The sequence below is a fragment of the Pinus tabuliformis genome, chromosome 3_1 (genome assembly GCF_031772625.1).
Source record: "Pinus tabuliformis cultivar Carrire ecotype Pingquan chromosome 3_1, CPIR1, whole genome shotgun sequence".
In the NCBI taxonomy this organism is placed as follows: domain Eukaryota; kingdom Viridiplantae; phylum Streptophyta; class Pinopsida; order Pinales; family Pinaceae; genus Pinus; species Pinus tabuliformis.
The window spans coordinates 616861171-616883858 of record NC_142301.1 but is presented as its reverse complement, the minus strand read 5'-3'; the positions used below and the strand labels follow the sequence as shown (position 1 = coordinate 616883858).

The following is a 22688-nucleotide window of genomic DNA, read 5'->3' as shown; positions in this document are numbered from 1 at the left end:
GGTGATAATTGCTTAAGTTAACATTTAGGAGTGGGTTACTCTTGTGTTCATCTCGAGTCTTTAAATTGGTCTAAATGGCTATGTATAGAAGAGATAGACAAATCTATGTTAATCGAATGAATGCTTGCACTAAAATAACTTGGCTATCAAGTCGATATTTACCCATAAGCTCAGGAGGAACAACTTCACACACGCACACACACACACACATGTTGAATGGGTTGGACTAAGCGCTGTTGAAAGCTCAAGAGAGATATACACAACATAAAACTCAGGAAGGATAACGTTTATATATATATATATATATATATATATATATATATATATATGTATGTATGGGCTGGGTTGAAACCCATGTAAGCTTAGGAGGGATGGCGTTAATGCCAAATATGCACGCACATTCGAAGTTCAAGGGGGATAACTTTGAGAGATTTATGGCTATGCGACTATAGATATATGGAATGAGTGGGGGTTGAGTCGTGATACATTAAGGGCCCAACCTTCATATTGTAATAGGCCCATGTGATAGGGCGTCGTGACCAAGTGCTGATGGCGGGAAAACCCACACTATATATATATAAATGCTTATGCTATAGGGGATGGAAGTTAGGGCCCGAAGGAGCGCAGAGACACACCCTATATTCCATATGGCCAGGAGCCATGTCCATGGGCGCAGGCAGGAGATGTTGAAAATGTAGCGATGGAAGGTCTTCTATCTTGTCCCTTAGCCAATGAAGACCAAGAATTAGTCTTTCTCTCACATGGGTGTGAATTCACGAGATAGACTTTAGTTTTGATGAGTTGATTTCCAGTTTACTCGAATGGTCATCAAGGTTGCATGCGTAGTGTTGGAGCTTCAGTTAGTTGAAGTCTTCTTCAGTTTGACTATAGGATGAGGTGGCAGTGACAAGTTTAGTTAGAATGAGTTAAGACTTTCGTGTTGATTGCGGAGAGAATGGGTTGAGTTCTTAGTTAACTCGCAATCACAACTAGAGTAAATCAAGAAGGAACTCAAACTAGTTAACTGAGAGCTAGTCCAAGTGTAACTGGGACTTGCTCCAGTTAACTAGTTGAGGAAACTTGTGACACTAGTGTGAACTACTAAATGAACTAGGCCTCCTTGCATGGATCAAATTCTATCTATGAAGAGAAGAATGAAGGCACAAGATCATAGATCATTCTTCATTGTGGAGTGCGCATAATTGAGGAGTAAGCGCACAAGGAAATAGGAGCTATAAGTGCACAAGGATTGTGGAGCTAATGGATCAGGATTGACAGAGTAGGTTAGACTATTCAGCAGGGGAACAATTGTGTGTAGGATCGAGATCAAGCTGTGATCAAGGTAGGCCAAGATCAATTGTAGAAGCATAGATTATCAAGGAGAAGCCTAGCACTTTCTGAGAGATAGATTGTTGGCTGCAGTAGTAGCATAAATTGTAATAGATCCATTTGCTCAAGAACAATCAATAGAATACCACAACAAAGAAAGCAGGTTTCCCCTTTTGGGTTCCCTAGGTAAAACAAGCGTGTCAATTTTGTGTGCATGTGTTTTTAACTTTATTATTATTTGCTGCATGTTGAAAATTAAGAAACTCTGTATCTTGGTGAAAGTAAATCTGGTTTCAGTTTTCAGTTGCCTTATTTTCAGCAATTCATCTAAGTAGTGTACAAAGTTTCAAGAATTTTAACAAGATAGATTCAAGCTGTAAATGCTAGAAAGCTTTGGCGCCGTCCACCTGTCTCGGAACATTTTCCCTAGAGGTTTTGAGGGCAGCTCCAAGGGAAACTCTTGGGATTTTTTTCTCGTGATGACTTGGCGCAGTGGGGTCGGTTGAACGCCCTTGATCTCTCTAGAGTCTCAACGCTTGGTAGATCAGGAGTTAAGATGGATCTAGGCTGGTATATAATAAAGACAGTGAAAGGAAAAAACATAGAGGGTGTGATACACAGAGAGTGTTAGAAAAACACAAGTGAAGGAGTGATGAAGCATCTTTACTCTATGTGCAAGTCCAAAGGAGAAAAGAGGAAACAATGTGAACAACATAAAGAGTTTAATCCAACTCTCAAAAATTGAAGGGGTCGTACACACTACACAGCAGGTGTTGAGGCAACTTTAGGATGCCGTACAAGTTACAACCCATCAAAAAGGAAGGGCGACATTACAAATTTATGGGTTAGTTTTCAGTAGTAGTAGGAGGGTTTTGCAACAGGTTTTGGAAGAGTTGTACGGGCTGTATGGTGCACTAGAAGAGTCAGGGTTTGATGTAATTTTTTCTTGTTTTCTTAGTGGGCTATTTTCCTAGTTTGGGAGCCCTTGTAAGCTTTTGGAGTTGTTGTCGCATAAAGTGTCTAGGCACCGCGACAACGTTTAGAGTAAGGACTATCACTCTAATACTTACTCACTCCGTTTAGACTCTCTCCTCGACAAGTCAAGGGGGGTAGTCCCTAAGGTGAATGAATGAGAATAACTTGTGGAACTTAGGCTCTAGGAGTCTTAAAGATGGACAACTTGACGAATGTAAATGAGTCGTGGTTAATTGAGATGAATAGATTAAACACTAATACCATCAAAACACAACCACAAGATAGAAATGATTATAGACCAGTGCCTTTATATTCAATTAACCAAAGACTAAATAAAAACAAGTTACCCAGAGCAATTTATAATGTGGCAAAGCGACGATCATGAACAATTAAATGTGAATGCTCAAAACTCTAACATGCAGGATATTCTAGATTTAAAATAATTTTCATTAATAACTCAGATCTAGAATAATTTATCATTTTCCAATAGGCAATATAATTTTTAAAACATTAATCGCACATGCCAATAGAGAAATCACTACCACGAAAGGACACCAAGGAACTTTAGATTAACTTAATTATTCCTTAAGTAATTAATTTAATGTGTCAAATGAAAAAATTAAAATTTTAAATGTGACAAAAGTAAAACAAATAAAAAAGGGTTAATAAATTGAAATTTTAATGGGCCATAGGCCACATAAAATTTAACATGAAAGCGCAAATCCTCTTTTGATTTAATTCTCTTAGGGATTTTAAAGTCACATAAATGAAATTTTTTAATTTTTAGATCTTTTAAATTTTTTAGATTATTAAATGTTTTTCTTTTTTATGGAATCAAAATAATGAAAAAATAAAAAAATCCAAAAAATCAAAACACAGGCAAAAGAAAAATAAAAAGGATAAACCGATCGAAATAGTCATAAAATAAATTTTAACTAATGCAAATAATACAAAATTACAAATCAAAATATAAAAAAATGAATAAAAATAGTCAAATCAAAATGAAACTTGACCAAAAAAGTAGATTTTTAATTTTATAAAACATCAAACATTAAACCAAAATTAAAAAATAAAAATAAAAAAATGAAAAGGAAACTAACTAAACTAAAAAAAAAATAAGACCTAACCTAACCTAACACATACACCATACAAATGAAATGAAAAAAGAAAAAAGGTTGAATGTTGAGTGCTTTGCGTGTAGGTTGAGGTTTGGACGACAGTGGATGGAAGAAGACGAGCTCGATGAGACTTGTTGAAGGCAGGGAAATGGAGTTGCGAGAAGTGAGAATGATAATGGGAGGAGAGACGACAACATAGAGGAGTGCGACTATAGGATTTGGTGCGGGTAATGAAGACTACGGGAGAAGAGGAGAACGCAGGGGTACGACAACAACGAAGGAGAGGAGGACGCAATAGGAATGGATAAGATGCATGCAGGGGTATGGCAACAATGAAGGAGAGGACACAACATGGAAAAACAGGTAGTGTTAGGGAAGAGAGGGAAGCCGTGGAGAGGGCTATAGCAAGGGGTTTGATGGAGAAAAACGTATGGATCTTGAGTAGTGTGTTGCAGACAACGAGGAGATGATAGTGCAGAGAGAATGGAGCAGCTTATAAAAAAAAAATCGAATTTTTCCAGAAACCCCAAAATGCAGATAACAAACAAAAAAATTTGAAATTTTCTGGAGGCTCAGTACGACAATAGACAGGAGAAAAATGGTAGCCAAAAACCTAAGAAAATTTCCCAAAAAATCTCATTTTAAAATGACATGCTTTTGCTTCAGATTTATCCGTTAAATTTTTATGAAAATTTCCAGATTTAAAACTTTTAAAACCCTTGGACTGCAAAATTTTTGGATAATGTCCCTGCAAAATTATGTTGATAAACCCCCAGAGATCCAGATTTTACCCTCCAGGGCCTAAATTTGGACTCTACGCAAATTTCCTCCTTAGATTTGTAGCTGCACGACAATATGAAAGCACCCAAACGATATGTACAATGATAAAAACTAAAACCCAAAGAAACCCACGTTAGAAAAATAATTACATCTAACGTGGGTAGATCTATCCAAACACCCAAACTGCATAAGAATGGTAGATCTATCCAATCTGAGGAGTATGAGTCCAACTCCGCTCCCAGATCTTGATAATATTTGGTTCTTAATAGCCAAATCTATCAAAATTTCCACAAAAAATTAGATTTTTTAAATTTTAAATGGAGGTGCTAACTCAAAACACTCTGTGTATCACTAACAACATCATATGATAAGCTTGGAGCTAATTTAGTTGGGCTCTTCAAAAAACACAGATCGGTAGTTAAATGGTTCAACTGAAAACTTCTCCTAAAGCTCGAGGATCTAAAATCAAGATTTCTCTGCAAAATTCGATCCAACCATTTAAAATAGAGCGAGAAAATAATAATAAAACTCAGACGAATAGAGATACCTGTTATTACGTTCAAAATTTAGATTATTATTCAAATCCCAGCGACTGAGCAAGATACCTGTATTCAAATCATTCTTTAGAAGCTATCATCAATGGCTTTAGAAAAAATTATGCATGAAAACAACACATCTTACAGTATTTCCATGAAGAGTAACACCAGCAAAACTTAACCCCAAAGTCTTTCTTTATTAACAAAAAAAGATTACACGAGCTTTTTGCTAAGCACACGACTCAAAGGTCGGATAGATCGACTGACAAATGACTCCTTGTTTAAATATAAATCCTCCAACGGCTAGTTCAAGTGATCCTTGTCAAAACAATCTCGACCGTTGATGAAGATTAAAATTTCTTTTAATCTCATCCGTCGAAATATTTAAATATTTGGAAATATTCGAAATTTTTCATTGAATGCATTTTAATTAACTCAAAAACAATTTTTTTGAGTTAATTTCCCCAAAATTTGACTTTGACTTAACCCCCGTGGATCAAAGGTTTAAAATTTGGCAAAATAATTAATTTACCTTAGTCCCAAGATTTTTTAAAATTTAATTTTTAAGGATTGATGAATTTTGCCTTTGGAGATTTTAAATTTACCTAGGACCTAGAATTAATTAAATTTCTGGTTTAGGATTTTAATTAAGTTTTGACCAGAAAATTTAATTAATTAATCTATGAGGGAACAAATTAATTTCCCAACCCTCAAAACACTTTACATCATAATTTTCATATTTTTTACATCATAAGGGGAAAACCCATTTGTAATAGACCCACCCAGACTACCCATTTCTGCAACACAAACATAATCCAACAGACCAAACAATTTGTAATAAAATAACCTAACCAAATAGTTAGGGTTATTTCCAAATTACTTTTACATAGACTCGATCTAGAACACTAGGATTCGCCTAAGATTCTAGCGACAAAATCCATTTCAGCTTTGGGTTAAGACTAGAGGTAAACTTTGCCACCATCCGAGAATGGATCAGTGAGACAAAAAACCTCCCAGAATGGATATCGTCACTAGAAAAGTGGGTTTACCTAGGTTGTTACATACATGACACATGTCTGCTGAGATTATTTACATTATACACATGCAAAAAGGGTTTACATAACATCTTGGAAGTCAGGCTGATGATGATAACTGGACGGGATGGACACATCGATCAAGTGCTATCTCTTTTACGAAAAAAAGGGGGTGTATTGCTATGGGTCGCTAACATGTAGTGGTCAACGTCTGACTCTACTTGGGGACATGTTGCTGCAGCGGAGGAATGTGGGAATCCAGAATTTGCATCCACGCAACACACAATATAACATAAGTAACATCCATCCAAAAATCATCATATAACATTAAGCACATGAAAGATATAAGCTCTTCATTTATTAACTATCCTAATAACATGAAAAACATCTGCCTACAAAAGTAAAACACTGAAATAAAAGGGTGTAGGGTTAGGAATACAATACAAAGGATGCCCCATGGCATCAGATGCGTTCAATGTAGTGTATGCTGAGCATTTGCCTGCTTTCAAGTAAATCTGTTAGCTATTTTTCAGATGTGCCATGTCCAATCTTGCATACGGTAGGACTTTTTCCTATCTGAAAATCAAGATGCTCGCGGCCATATGATGCATCAAATCGCTTTCTCATTCTCTCTTGCGCTTTTTCTTTGTGGCAGGATGTATCACTAATGATGTGGAACATTTTGCTTGAAAACTTTCAGATGAAGTATGTAAGATATGCGTGATATGTCTTTCTTCATTCTGCATCTGCTTTGTCAAGAATGATGGATCAGTTTCACAGGTGTCATGAGTTATAAGTTGATCTTTTTTAATTTCTTCTTTGATCATGTCATTTTTAGTTAAATCTTCATTAATGGAGTTAGCCTCTTTCTCGGGATATTCACAACAAGACGGCCTCTTATGTAATGAACTCATTTCTCTAACACGTCGTATTGTTAACTTTGCTTGTTTAAGTTCAGTTTTCATGAATCTTTCTTGAAGAGTGACATGATTAGCTTGCATAGTTTTCATTTCCAGAGTGTGCTTCGCTTCATTGCAGTCATATGATTATGAATAATGGACATTTGATTAGAATGATTAACTTCCATCATTTTTAATATGTTTTCGATGATATCTATTCCCTCTGTATTTTATGACACATGGTACCTACTTTTCTTCTATGGCCAATAATCTATTCTGATGAGATATTTGACCAACTCCCATGTCCTCTATAATTTTATCATTCTTTGCTTTCATGCCCATGAAGCAGTTTTGCATATAGTTTATCTCTTTCTTATGATTTGCTTGAATGGTAGCTAATTGATTATTATAATCGAATCTCATGATAGTCATTTCTTCATCCATAGTTGACAATTTTTGCTGAATCGAACTTATTTCTTCTTGAAAACTTGCTTCCATGGAAATCACTTGATTTGAACGATTGAATTTGATGATCGTCATCTTTTCCTCTAGGGCTAATAACTTGCTTTGCATAGAATTAATTTCCCTGGCATGATCAACTGTTAATGTTGCTTGATTAAGTTCCATATCTTTAGTAAGTTGAGCCTGATTAACTTCTGCATTTTTGCTTACTTGAGCTTGATTTAGCTGTATGTCTTTAACCATTTGAATTAACTCCTTGAAATCATTTTCAACTTCTATAGTTTCCTTTACTTCAACTTTCGCTTTGACTTTGTCTTTATCTCCATATCTATATTCAAAAGCATCAATGATTGATTGTAGAGAATCAAAAGTGTTATTAGGGAAATTAACAAACCAATCTAAAGCATCTCCAGATAAGGTAAGAATGAAAATCTTCATCCTCACATCTTCATATTTAGAATATCGGAGACACTTTCTTATAACGAGGCTGGAATTTTGAAGGTGAGTTTCGGCAGTAAAAGCATTGTTACCTTGAAAAGTAGGAAATTCATCGATGGTGTCACCAAAAAAAGAAGGATAACCATGCGAAGCTCTCTGAATATTAGTAAAATCACAAGGAGCAAACAAGTCATAATCCATGATGACTTGTTTAACGGGAAAAAGATGGGCCAAATGGATATTAGAGAGAGAGATACCTGCTCAAGGAAATCAAAACATCTACAAGAAGCGAGCTTCTAGTAGAAATTCTTGTAAGAAATGGAAGAAGTGGAGTCGCCACTTGGGCATGAATCTCTCACAAAGTTTCCAAAGGAGGAACCGAAAAGTTAATGGATGGAGGCAGATGGATATTCAGGGAGGGCTCCTTGTCTGGGATTAAATGAATGAATAAGTGGAGTCGCTACCCAAACAGGGAACCAACCAGAATGTCCAGGTGCAGAAAGTGAAGATGAAAGGATTAGATGAGACTCTAGAGAGATTACGAGAGTTAGGATAAAGAGACGAAATGATGCCAAAAAAAAGAGATGAAATGACGTAAAGCCAAGGTCCAATAAATAGGTCCTTGGTGGCAATGCCAAGAAGTGTTGGCTTTGCCGGCTCGAATGAGAGACGAGAAATGAGAAAAATGATGAGGAAATGTAGTTGAAACGCCGAGACTAAAATATCCCCAGTAATAGCGCTAAAAAATGTTGTGCTGCTTGACGGGCTAATGAATGGCGGAAAAAGATTAGATGACTAGAACAATGTCATGAGGACCAAGAAAAACTCTGTCCCAACAACGACACCAAAAAATGTTGTCGCACAAAGTGTCTAGGCACTGCGACAACACTTAGAGTAAGGGCTGTCACTCTAATCCTTACTCACTTTGTTTAGACTCTCTCCTAGACAAGTCAAGAGGGGTAGTCCCTAAGGTGAATGAATGAGAATAGCCTGTGGAACACAGGCTCTAGGAGACTTAAAAATGGACAACTTGACGAATATAAATGAGTCCTGGTAAACTGAGATGAATAGATTAAACACTAATACCATCAAGACACAACCACAAAATAGAAATGATTATAGACCAATGCCTTTATATTCAATTAACCAAAGACTAAATAAAACGAGTTACCCAGAGCAATTTATAATGTGGCAAAGCGACGATCATGAACAATTAAGTGTGAATGCTCAAAATTCTAACATGCAGGATATTCTAGATTCAAAATAATTTTCATTAATAACTCAAATCTAGAATAAATTATCATTTTCCAATAGGCAATATAATTTTTAAAACATTAATCGCACTTGCCATTAGAGAAATCACTACCACGAAAAGACGCCAAGGAACTTTAGATTAACAACTTATTTATTCCTTAGGTAATTAATTTATTGTGGCAAATGAAAAAATTAAATTTTTAAATGTGACAAAAATAAAACAAATAAAAAAGGGTTAATAAATTGAAATTTTAATGGGCCATAGGCCACATTAAAATTTAATGTGAAAGCGCAAATCCTCTTTCTTTTAGGAATTTTAAAGTCACATAAATGAAATTTTTTAATTTTTAGATTTTCAATTTTTTTTAGATTTTTAAATGTTTTTCATTTTTTATGGAATCAAAATAATGAAAAAATGAAAAAATCCAAAAAATCAAAACACAAAGGCAAAAAAAATAAAATCAAAAAGATAAACCAATCGAAATAGTCATAAAATAAATTTTAACTAACGCAAATAATACAAATCAAAATATAAAAAAATGAATAAAAATAAACAAATCAAAATGAAATCAAAATGAAACTTAACCAAAAAAGTAGATTTTTAATTTTTTAATTTTATAAAATGTCAAACATTAAACCAAAACTAAAAGAAAATGAAAAAATGAAAAGGAAACTAACTAAACTAAAAATAAATAAAAATAAGACCTAACGTAACCTAACACATACACCATACAAATGAAATGAAAAAAAGAAAAAAAGTCGAACGTTGAGTGCTTTGCATGCAGGTTGAGGTTTGGATGACAGTGGATGGAAGAAGACGAGTTCGATGGGATTCATTGAAGGTAGGGAAATGGAGTTGCGAGAAGTGACAACGACAATGGGAGGAGAGACGACAACATAGAGGAGTGAGACTGCAGGATTTGGTGCAGGGAATGAAGACCACGGGAGAAGAGGAAAACACAGGGGTACGACAACAATGGAGGAGAGGAGGATGCAACAAGAATGGATAAGATGCACGCAGGGGTATGGCAACAATGAAGGAGAGGAGGGTGCAACAGGGAAAAACAGGGAGCGTTCGGGAGGAGAGGGAAGCTGTGGAGAGGGCTGTAGCAAGGGGTTTGATGGAGAAAAACGTATGGATCTCGAGTAGTGTTTTGCAGGCAGCGAGGAGATGATAGTGCAAAGAGAATGGAGTAGCTTATAAAAAAAATCGAATATTTCTAGAAACCCCAAAACACAAATAACAATTTTTTTTTTTGAAATTTTCTGGAGGCTCAATACGACAGCAAACAGGAGAAAAATGGTAGCCAAAAACCTAAGAAAATTTCCCAGAAAATCTCATTTTAAAATGACATGCTTTTGCTTCAGATTTATCCATTAAACCCTTGTGAAAATTTCCAGATTTAAAACTTTTTAAACCCTTGGACTGCAAAATTTTTGAATAATGTCCCTGCAAAATTATGTTGATAAACCCCCAGAGATCTAGATCTTACCCTCCAGGGCCTAGATCTGGACTCTACACAAATTTCCTCCTTAGATCTGTAGCTGCACGACAACAAGAAAACACACAAACAATATGTACAATGATAAAATTTAAAACCTAGAAAAACCCACTTTAGAAAAATAATTACAAAATTTACAAACCGAACAAGAATGATAAATATATCAGATCTGAGGAGTATGAGTCCAACTCTGCTCCTAGCTCTGATAATATTAAGGTTCTTAATAGCCAAATTTACAAATTTTTCCACAAAAAATTAGATTTTTTAAAATTTTGAAAGGAGGTGCTAACTCGGAACTCTCTATGTATCACCAAAATAATCTTATGATAAACCCGATGCTAATTTAGTTGGGATCTTCAGAAAACACAGATCGAGAGTTCGCTGGTCCAACTGAAAACTTCCCCTAACGCTCAAGGATCTAAAATCAAGATTTCTCGACAAAACTCGATCCAACGATTAAAAATAGAGCGAGAAAATAATAATAAAACTCAAGCAAATAGAGATATATGCTATTACGTTCAAAATTTAGATTATTAATCAAACCCCAACAACTGAGCAAGATACTTGTACTCAAATCACTTTTTAGAAGTACCATCAATGGCTTTAGAAAAAATTGTGCATGAAAACAACACATCTTACAATATGCCCATGAAGAGTAACATCAACAAAACTTAACCCCAAAGTCTTTCTTTATTATCCAGAAAAAGATTACACAAGAGCTTCTTGCTAAGCACACGACTCAAAGGTCAGATAGATCGATTGACAAATGACTAGTTTGAGTGATCCTTGTCAAAGAAATCTCGACCGTTGATGAAGATTAAAATTTCTTCTAATCTCATACGTTGAAATATTTAAATATTTGGGGAAATTCAGAATTTTTTATTAAATGCATTTTAATTAACTCAAAAATAATTTTTTTGAGTTAATTTCCCAAAAAATTTGACTTTGACTCGGGTTCAAAGGTTTAAAATTTGGCAAAATAATTAATTTACCTTAGTCCCAGGATCTTTTAAAATTTAATTTTTAAGGACCAGCGAATTTTTCTTTTGGAGAATTTAAATTTACCTAGGACTTAGAATTAATTAAAATTCTGGCATAGGATTTTAATTAATTTTTGGCCAGAAAATTTAATTAATTAACCTATGAGGGGATAAATTATTTTTCAATCCTCAAGACACTTTACGTCATGATTTTCATATTTTTTACATCATAAAGGGGAAAGCCCATTTGTAATAGACCCTCACAGATTACCCATTTCTACGACACAAACATAATCCAACAGACCAAGCAATTTGTAATAAAATAACCTAACCAAATAGTTATGATTATTCCTAAATTACTTTTACATAGACTCGATTTAGAACACTAGGATTCGCCTAAGATTTTAGCGAAAAAATCCATTCCAGCTTTGGGGTAAGACTAGAGGAAAACTCTGCCGACTGTCCGAGAATGGATCGGTGAGACAAAAAACTTGCCAGAATGGAGATCTTCACTAGAAAAGTAGGTTTACCTAGGTTGTTACATACATGACACGAATTTGCTGAGATTATTTACATTATACACATGCAAAAGGGGTTTACATAACATCTTGGAAGTTAGACTGATGATGATAGCTGGATGGGACAGACACATCGTCAAGTGCTATCCCTTTTGCGAAAAAAGGGGGTGTACTGCTAAGGGTCTTTGACGCGTAGTGGTCAACAAGAGTAATTTTATTGAAGCACTGACATTTGAAGGTGTTAATTTTAGGTATGCTCTATGCTTAGAGCAATTTATTTCAAATTTTCCAATTAGCTCAATATCTTTTCCAAATTAACAATCACATCAGCGTAATAGTAAATTGTAGATAGAACATAAACATAAATCGCAGAAGACAAGCCAAGACAAGAGAAGACAAGATGTGGCGCTAGCCAGGGACAAAGCCCAATGTGGGAAACCCTTGATCAATTCTTCTTATATGTTCTTCAATAGTTCAACAAAGAGAGAGAGATAGTACATATACAACAGAAGTCAATACTTTGACTTATCTAAATAAGAGCAGAGATCATCTCTAAGAAGATGATACATGAGGTAGCTGAACTCAGTTGAAGACATGTTGCTTCAACTGATTTTCCAAGGTGACTCCATCATTGTGCTACACCTCATCATCATGCTGCACCTCACTGTGTTGCACCATGCTGCACCCATCATCACTATGTTGCATCTCATCATGTTTCACTAATCATGACTGTACCCATCACTGTGATCAATGTATACTGCAATGTATCATCACTTCAACATGTTGCTTCAATATGTTTTGCTGTTGCACTATTCACATCATGCTCATCATCACCAAGCTGTACCAATGTGCAACACTATACTGCATCCAAGCTGCCTACAACAGTCACTGCATTTATCATGCTTATTTATGCACCTTACCGCATCATGTTGCACATGCATCTTGTTGCACTATCACTGTCTTACTGTAGTTTCAGGTCTGCAATATAGTTGTTGTGATTGTGACTGGTTAGGGCATATTGGTAGCCCCTAGACAGTCACCCAAACAACCCTCCTTGGCTGCGGCCTATACTAGGAGAGATGCTCACATGACATGAGGTTGTTATGGGCATGAACAAAACACAACAGTGTTGAGGGGGAGCACCCCCCCCCCTCGATCCTGCTCCCAATCCGCGCTCCAGGTGGGAGCCACTTGGGAGCGGGTCAGGAGCGTGCTCTCGAAAAGGGAGCAATTTCGGGAGCGCGCTCCCTAAAAAAACGCTCCCTGCCTTTTCGGGATCGTTTTCGGGAACGTTTAGCCTTTTTTGCAAATTTTGTTTTGTAGTAATGTTCCAAATGCATTTTTTTTCAAAGAAAAAAATAAGTTTTGAGTGGGGCAACTTAATGATCAAGCTTATGGCCCTACTATTGATCTGCGATTCATGGTAATGTTAAATTCTTAAAGTAAAAGTGACATTCTCCTTTACTTCAATTTTTAACATTACCATGAAATGACTCAAGGTGTTTGAGAGTGGTTCCAACCTCATTGGATTTCATATGGAGAAAGTAGAATTTTAGATTTCATTCAAAATCCAACAGACTTATCAGTTTTTCAGGATTTCAGGATTGCAATGTTTCCATTGAATTTTGTCATGTATTAGGATATGGGACTCGTATTTAATCAAGAGCACCAATCCCTCTGTGTACCTTGATGTTAGTGACATTGGTTGTCGAACTCCTCTATCATGACCCTCCTAAAAATGTACGCATCACTCAAACAAAATCTTGACTTGACATGCTATGCTTTTTCTATCTTATGTTAATGCTTAGAGGGTGATATTAATGACAAAGATCCCTATACAGATACAGAGGTAATGACAAATATACTTGTGGATATTAATGCTTAGAGGGTGATATTAATGACAAAGATCATGATTTTCCAACAAGAATAAAAAATTAGACATTTCTCGTGGTGGCAAGAGGCCCAAGCAAAAGCAATAGATAATAGATTTACTTGTCTTTTTTAGTTTCTAGTAGTTTTTATAACTATTGACTCTTTCATATTTATTATGATATTTTTTTAAACAATATATGACAATTTAAGTTTGAAGTTGGTAATTATAACTCATTAGTAATGAATTATGAATGTGATGCTTCATGAAAGTTGAAAGTTGTTTCATTTCATTTTATAACATTTCATTTTATAACATTTCATTTCATGTTAGATATTATTTGTTGTAATAGTTACACTTAGCTTACAAGTACAACTTTGGTGATCAATGATGATAAATGTTATATATTGAATTTTGAAAGCTTGAAAGATTGATGAATCATGAGACTCAATATGTTGTATGTTACTATGTTACTAACTTGTGGACGTGGTTGATGAAGATCATAACTTCTAGATGTTTGTTGTTATATGGTTCAATATATGTTTTTTTTTTTATGTTTTTTATATCTAATTCATCATTCTACATGTTTTTGTTGACATATATGTATCAAAATATAAAAATATAAAAAATATATATATATATTATATAAAAAACGCTCTGGGATTCGCTCTCAAACCGGGAGCTTCTAAAAGTGTCGCTCTCGCACCCGCTTTCGCTCCCGCTCCCCGCTTTCGCTCCCCGCTTTCGCTCCCGCTCCCAAGTAACACTGGCCCACAATATACCCTACGCTGCCCTTGAACAGTGAGGTAGGGCCTGCGTCCTAACCACTGCAATCTACGCTGCCTCTCCCAAGGCTTCTCCACCCAAGAACCACCTCAAACCAGTGTTGTGAAAAGCGCGATTAAATCGCGATTTTTATACGAAAAAATCGCCTACTTTTTTTTGCCGATTTTTACTGAAAAATCGCGCTTTTTTCAAAAAATCGTGATTTTTTCGAAAAAAGCGCGATTTTTAACGAAAAAATCGTGGGGGCTCAGGACAGCATAGTTTTATAACTTTTTTTGGGTTTTTTCATGCAATGTTTTTTGAAAGAAACAAATAATTTTTGAGTGGGGTAGCTTAATGATCAAGTCTAGGCCCTAGTATGGATATGCTATTCATGGTAATGTTAAATTCTTAAAGTAAAAGTGACATTCTCCTTAATCTTCATTTTCATCCTTTTACTTAAATTTTTAACATTACCATGAAATGACTCAGGATGTTTGAGAGTGGTTCCAGCCTCATTGGATTTCATATGGAGAAAGTAGAATTTTAGATTTCATTTAAAATCCAGCAGACTTATCAGTTTTTCAGGATTTCAGGATTGGGAGATTGTAATGTTTCCAGGTGACACCACTTGCCCGGGCTACCCCTGCCATCAGTAGAGGACGTGGTCTACCTCCTATAGCTCCTACTTCTAGTTCTTCAACGTCTAGAGCACATCAGACTCCACTGCCGTTTCCACCTGCACGGGCACCAACGTCTACATCTAGAGGGAAAGGGAAAGCTGTGGCATTTTCTCGCAAGAGGGGCAGAGGAAATCAATAGGATTAGACTTTCATTTTATTGTATATGACATTATGACATGATGAGATACATTATCATATTTTTTGTTGATATTTTGAGGCTGAGTTGGGACTCAGGAGTCAGGACTTACTATTTAGGACATGATTCAATGTTATGTGTGATTTTAGCGCTAGAAATGATATTAAACATCTTATATATTAGTTTTTTTATCATATTTATGTGTCAATGTATTTATTTTATGTTGTAGATGGTTTAGATATTAAAAAAATTGAAAAAAAATGAAAAAAAATGAATATTTTTGTACCAAATGATTTTTTCCCGCTTTTTTCCGATTTTTTCCCGGTTTTTCCGATTTTTTCCGATTCGTTCCCCGCGCCGATTTAATCCCGATCGCGCTTTTCACAACATTGCCTCAAACAGCCCTGAAACTTATCGTCCCTGTCCCGGCCTTCAAGAACAGACCCTCGGTCCTCCAACCAGCACTTTGAACTTTGGTCAACCCATGAAACAGTCCTCCAACCCGTGTTGCCCTAGCCTCCCATGCAGTGGCCTCAAAATAGACCTGCGGCTAGGGCTAGGGTTTGAACGCACAGCAGTTTAGGGCATATAGTAAACCCTTATAGGACAGCGAGGGCCTACTTCAGTCTCCTTCATGACAGCGGTGAGGGTCTCCCTTTGGACAGCATATCAGACAAGGGCTGTCTTCTATGACAGCGAAGAGGATTAGGGCATGTCGGCTTTTTAATATGACAGCGTCTTGGATCTATTCGTAGGGCTTTCATGAGCTAGGGTATCATCCTCTAGGACTGCGTTTTTCCTTAGAGATTCTTCTTTCCACTAAAACCCAAAACAAGTGGAGAAGAAATCTCAAGAGAGTTGTGTGTACAAATGACTTGCAAGGCACTTGTATTTATACTAAAACGTGGAGCACAAGTGGGGGCAGTTTGGTTGCTGGCCAACCTTGACGAATTGTCCCATAACACAAATAAATTCATATCTCCATGAATACTTATCGGAATCTGATGATCTTTAGATCAATCTTACACCTCTCGATGAGAGAAATCCAAGAAAAATATCAGCTTCCATAAATAAGATGACCCACATGGAGTTTGGCCCTAGTTGCCATTTTAACAGAAGGGCATAAATTTTTGTGTATTTTGGAGATTGGTTTCCTGTAGCTTCCACTGATTTTTTATTTCCAGTAAAATGTCTGGCAAGTGTATAGTATCCTATGACTGAATAATTGAATCTAAATTAATTTTTCAGTAAGGAAATCATAAGGAATCAATTTACCTATGTTGCTGGAATAGAGATTTTAACATGGGCAAGATTCAATTCATTTACAGATTTTAGTCCAATAGTTTCACCTCCCCTTTGGACCTATGAGATCATAGCTGTCATCAGTTGTAGCTGGAAGTGGCCTTTTCAAGTACATTCATAAACCTTTGCTGCGAAGTAGAAACAATCCATACATGATAGTTATCCTCGTTAAGGCATGGAAAAGGCCATTTTCCACTCATGGATGTCACTATACCAATGCAGATCTGCAGCAACTGGGAAATTGCCATGGAACATTGAGACGGACTGAGAGGCTGGAATGAGTGTCAATTTACAGTAGGTTGCATTTACTGTGCATAGTCTCTGTTTAATGTCCCAGCATATTGTACTGAGAGGCAGCCCAAATTGCAGCCTTCTAGGGCTTCATAGAGCTTTTATGCTGATTATGTATCTTGGAAAAGCATCCTACTACAGATAATTTGGTTATTCCTAAATTGGATCTGGTCGAGTCAGATGGCATTATCAAGGAAGAGAGCCCAAAAATTTGTGTGAATGGTAATACAATGACATAACTGTAAGCCTACTAAACCTAACGATGTACGAAATCATACATCAGTTTGCTTATTTTGTAGGTAAAATTTTCCCAGAAATTGTGCAAAAACAATGAGGGTATGACAGCAGGGAGGGATATGGATGAAGGGTAAAGATATCTATTGTAGGCATCTTGTGATGATTGCCACAATTGCTGCTTTTGATCTTGTTGATTTCTGAATCCTTTTAATCATCTTAAACTGGGTCTGTTCAAGTCATCTGGTATAGCTTAATTGCATTGAAGCCAGCCAATCAAACGACTTTACTATAATCTAAAGACAGTCGTATCCCTGTTAGAGTTCCAGAAGAGCGTGATTTATTACAGGCAAAAGAGAGATGCAGAGGCTCATACTATCACTAAGAGTGTTGACAATCTAAATAAAATTTTTGATGTGCTTACTAAAAGCATATTGATATACAATATGCTAAGCAGTAAATTAAATATGAGGAAATGGTAAAAATGATGGTCCCTAGTGCATTGCAATCATACAAGATAACACAAGTGATATCTCAATGCCAATATTATTATACTAATTTTGGGCACAACCAGGTCCATGAAAGCACTCAAGATTGTATATGCCAAAATTTGACGGTGAAAGCAAGGGATGGTCAATGATCTGTGTGAATAAAATAAAGGGTTACTTTGACATATTCCACCCTGTAGCAATAATGGATAGATTACAGTGGCTTCACTGCATTTAGAATGGCCAGCCTCGATTGGTTTCTCTGATATTCAGCCAGACCTAAATGATATAGGAGAAGAATTCTTTACTTGGCTCATATGCTTACAACAGACTGATACTGTCAAAAAGTATACCCATGATTGGGAAATCTTCACGACAAGAGTCAAAGATATGTCAATAAAGAGGCTGCAGCAATCTTATATCACTTGGTTAAGATCTCAAACAAGAGATGAATTATGGCTAATCTGCATTCCTAGTCTCTCAAGCGCTATAAAGGATACCAAAATGATAGAGCACAGATTCAAGAATCAATGATGTCTAACCTCTTTTGAGCATGAGAAGTTTGCTATAAATTATTTTCCTGTTCGGCATAAGCATTCTGGATCCTTTAAGCAAATTTTATAGCCTGGAAAGCAATATTACGGATGGCATGAGAGATGTGAACCAGGAAGTCTGCAAACCAAAGAATTATTCTACTCCAAAGAGAAATCTGCCAAGCCAAATAGTGAAGAGTTCAGCTAGTTAAGATAGTAATGATAGTATATTGAATTATGTGTTTGAAAGGAAAAAGAGGATACACCCCCAAGATAGCAAAGCATGCATTAAGAGGTGAAACCAATGAAATGCCTTGAGAGTTCAGGGTAAAATCAAAGATTAACCGATTGCAGTGTTGATTGATTCTGGTAGTGTACACACTTTCATCAATTTGAAGAGCCCTTTGAACTGAATGTTTTTGCTATTCCAGCTAGATTATCAAGTCAAAGTTGGTGATGGAAGTTGTACCTTGTGATCTGGAAAGTGTCATGTGCTCTCATTGACAATTGGCAAATTCAAGCTGACACCTTCACACTTTTCTATGCCTGTTTATGGTGCGTGCACACACAAAATAGACTTTTATTGACACCGAATTGATAAAACAATACAATGATGATGCTTATGCAGTCAAGGACTGCCATATATAGAGCTGGGTCATGTACGAAAAAACATTCTATCAGTGATTAATAACTTTGATTTATTGTTTGCTAACATATATATTTTTATTTTATTATTTATTGTTTATATTTATGAATTAGATAACACAACAGTGACATGATGACAGCTGAAGAAAGAGATGGATGGAGTCTGTTTGCAATCAATTACATATTACAATATGCATAGAAAAGATGCATTTATAGGTTAGAATAGATAAGGCAGAGGAATGTGTGTGTCAGCAATGATGGCAAGAACAGACACACCTGTAGCTTGGAAACAGGAACATGTCACCTCTTAGATATGATATATTATCAATGCAAGTTTAATAAAAGTTAATGCATGGGTTGTTGCAACTAAAAAGCTTGTGGCTCCCAGGTTTTCAAGCAGCCAACAGCAGGAAGGACAAAGTTCAAACATATTTTCCAATGAGCGTGTCTTTTTGACAGCCAATTCTACAGATTGGAACTGTTGTTGCTAGAGGCTGCGTGAGAATCTTCTGGGTGAGAGCTGTAAAGTCTTGATTGGATGTAACAGAATGATTTTACCCTCTCTGTTCTCTGAGTTGTATGTGTCTCTATACTGTTATTTCTGTGTGTTTATGTCTTGTATTATAAATAAATGATGCATGTGTGAGTTCTGCCTCTGATCCTTTTGGACTACCAACTTAACTTTGTAGAAGCATTCATGTTGTGTAGGTGGTGTACACTAATGGTAGAATTGGAAAGCAGACTGAACCTGAATTTTTTGCATTAGTAATTTAGTGCATGGCGGAGAAACACCTGCACAATGCAGTATGTTTTGAAGTCTCTATTGTTTCGTAATAGTTTCTTGATACCACTGCATGTGGTGTTATCCCAGAGAGTCTTTTAAGAATATCCTTCTTGATTTATACTTACAATTATATTTATACTAAGTACAGTTATGCATATTTCTATGATTTAGTAGACACATGAAGACAACCTTAAAATTGGCAATCAACCCTGATCGGTGTACATATACTACAGCTACCATAACATCTTGTTCATTTTTCCCAACTCCAAGCTTTGAACCTGATTTTGAAATTTGATTTATCTTAATAAACTAAAGCAATTTGCTATGATGAGTTTGTTAGTTATGTTGAGTGTCTAAGCTAGTATTGTTTTTATTGATCTTGGATGTGTCTCTCATGCATGATGGTAACTTACTATGCAAAAGAATTGTTATTGAAGTGATGCTTTATTTTCAGTAGATTCACTTTCAGCAGGGAAACTGAATTCAACTCTTTAGTAGTTCAGCAACAGAAGGTAGAATAGAATACTGAATTACATGTGATTCAAAGGTAAGTGATGATGGCTTCATACAGGATATAATATTCAGGTTTTTTCCATCGAGCATCTTTGTATTTATTCTTTTTGATCAAGACAGTTGTCTTTGAGGGTTAATCTTTGGATAAAGCAGGTTTTCTTGTGCAGCAATAGTATACTACTTTCATTTCATTCGAGATAGAGATGAATCGTATTTTCCATTTGATTGCATGTATACAACCACCTTGAATTTTTCCTTTGGATGCTTTATACTAGAGAATCTTTTGGAACAAAGGCAGACAATGCAGTTCAAGGATGGCTATTGTTGGTGACGAGTAGTCACCATTCCTGACTGAATGTGGTCTATATGGTTTATTTTTCTATAGGTCGATGGTCTGGTGGTTGATATAAGAATTTTTGTTCAATGTGATCAAATGGCAAATATGTGATATCTCTATCCTGGAATGAAATGAAAGTAGTATGCTAGAGAAGCTTTTGGAACAAAGGAAGGCAGGGAAGTTGAAGGATGGCTACTGTTAGTTACGATTAGTCACCATTCTTGACTGAATGTGGTCCATACGGTTTATTTCGCTATTGGTCGATAGTCTGGTGGTTGATTCTAGAAATTTTGTTGCCTTTTTTGTAACATACTATTTCAGCAAAAGCATGTCAGAGATGTAATGCATTTACATTTTTGTAGGATTCAAGAGCTCTAACTGGTAATAAAGGATCAGGCTGTGACTTTTCAGTTGCGTGAATCTTAGCTGCTTGGGTTGACTACCAGTTTTGGGCCTAACATATTGTTTATGTATTGGTAAGTTTGGACTGATATATCAAGATTAGTTCAATTGTGATGCATTGTAAGTTACAATGGAAACTTGAAATTAATAAATTTCCAAAAACCTAATTGTTTGCACAGATAAATCCCCTATCTGTCAGAACTTAGAACTGTATCTGAATTTCTTCATTGACGAGAAAGTTCAGAAACTGGTTTGAGCAATCAGCACCCCCCCCTCTCCAATGCTTCTGCACTCTGGATTCTTTATCCCCTATAGTTATTATCCTTACATGCTTATTACCTATAGCTATTACCCTCATATGCTTATTTCCTGTAGTTATTATCCTAATTGAAATTTGATATGCTTTTATGGGATAATGTAAATGGAGCAGGAGATCTCACTAAATTACACATGCAGAACTGCAGAATGATGCAGATTGGGATAGTGAAGGCTGAATTCAGCAGTGGTTATTGAAATAGTAGATTCGTACTTATGATTTGTGATCATAATGGAATTATACTGAAACATAGAGCAAGCTGTGAAAACAAATCTTGATTAGAAATGTTTCAGAAACGTGGGGAAGAAACTAGAAATCCATATTTCAATTTATCCAGTCAATAGACATGAGTTCTATCATTGATATCGTTGACTTGTGTTTATCAGTCTTGTTTTGTCTATGCTGTAAAGGGCTGTCATGTTTTGTCTTTATTATAAGGGTATAACTTCGGAGCATTACTGATTCTGCCTTGAGGCGCCTTGTAGAATTTCAATTATTTCATTTATTTGTTTTTTTTAAGAGCCTTTACATCGTAACTTTAAGTCTATCTCTTGTGAAACAACATCTTATCTGTTATGTGGGTATTTACGAGAAAAAACATTTTATACAAAATAATAGTGTGAAGAAAAAAACAAAACATAAGAAATTAGAGCTTTTAATTAAATCTGCTATATAAATTTGCTTGGAGGTACTTGGTTAATGCAGCATATATATTGTAAATGCAAGCGGTTCTTATTTTGTATCTTGTTTACATTTTTAACATCATTCTTGATTACAGTGCAAGACACAGTCACGAAGCGCAAACGAGAGGGATCTGCCAAGTACTCAACATCAGGAAATAGATCTCAAACGAAGGGATAAAACCTTGCATGTATGAGATGTTGAAATTATTCTAAATGAGGTCATGCATCACTGTCTTGATTTTTTGGGGAGACTGTAAGATTCAAGAGTTAGAAGATTTAATGGTTATCATCCTCGTGAATATTCCCTAAAGCAGAATGTAAATACAAAGATTAGGGAATCTCAGTGAATTTATCAGGTTAATATGGAATGGTGCAGTTTATGTTTCTGCATATTCTATTTGCTTCTGGTCTACAGGAAGGCTATTGAGAAGGGTTTAAATTCATGTCTTGTGATGTACCACTCATTGATATGCGAGCTAACTATACATGTAAAACTTGATAGCTAATATTCAAGAATGCTCTAGCTAGAAATATATTTATCAGGATTATGGACCAGCTTTCTTGACCCGAACAGTAAAATAAAGCTTCTTTTAGATTGACTATATCAGTTACCAATGCTTGCTTTGATTGTGTTTGTTGTATGAAGCAAGTGCATAATGTACATAAATAAGATGGTGAAAAGGGAAAATACCAACATGGAATTCTGTTTCAAGAGATCATTACGTCTCTGAGGTTTTGATAATCATTTTGCCTTATTTATTGCAAAAGATTTGTTTCTTGAATTCTTTCATGTTTCCACCTGGCCTATTCAATTCTTCTTTTTAAAAGAATGTATTGTGTGGTCTGCTTTAAGTTATAGTGTGTGAATGCAATTAGGTATC

At 35.7% G+C, this 22688-nt stretch overlaps 1 protein-coding gene across 7 annotated transcripts in view; it reads left to right on the top strand.

The window, feature by feature from the left end:
- Nucleotides 1-22409, top strand: part of LOC149188517 (uncharacterized) — a 49297-nt gene extending 26888 nt beyond the window's left edge. For 3 of the 7 annotated variants that reach the window (XM_089411664.1, XM_089411669.1, XM_089411665.1), the window contains one exon: nt 21903-22409. In XM_089411664.1, coding sequence (XP_089267790.1) covers nt 21903-21966 — 64 coding nt within the window. In that variant the 3' untranslated portion in view covers nt 21967-22409. Of the gene's footprint in view, nt 1-20454; nt 20883-21902 lie in introns of those variants that run through there. The other 4 variants (XM_089411666.1, XM_089411668.1, XM_089411670.1 and 1 more) reach the window with 3 other exon arrangements.
- The last annotated feature ends 279 nt before the right edge of the window (nt 22410-22688 follow it).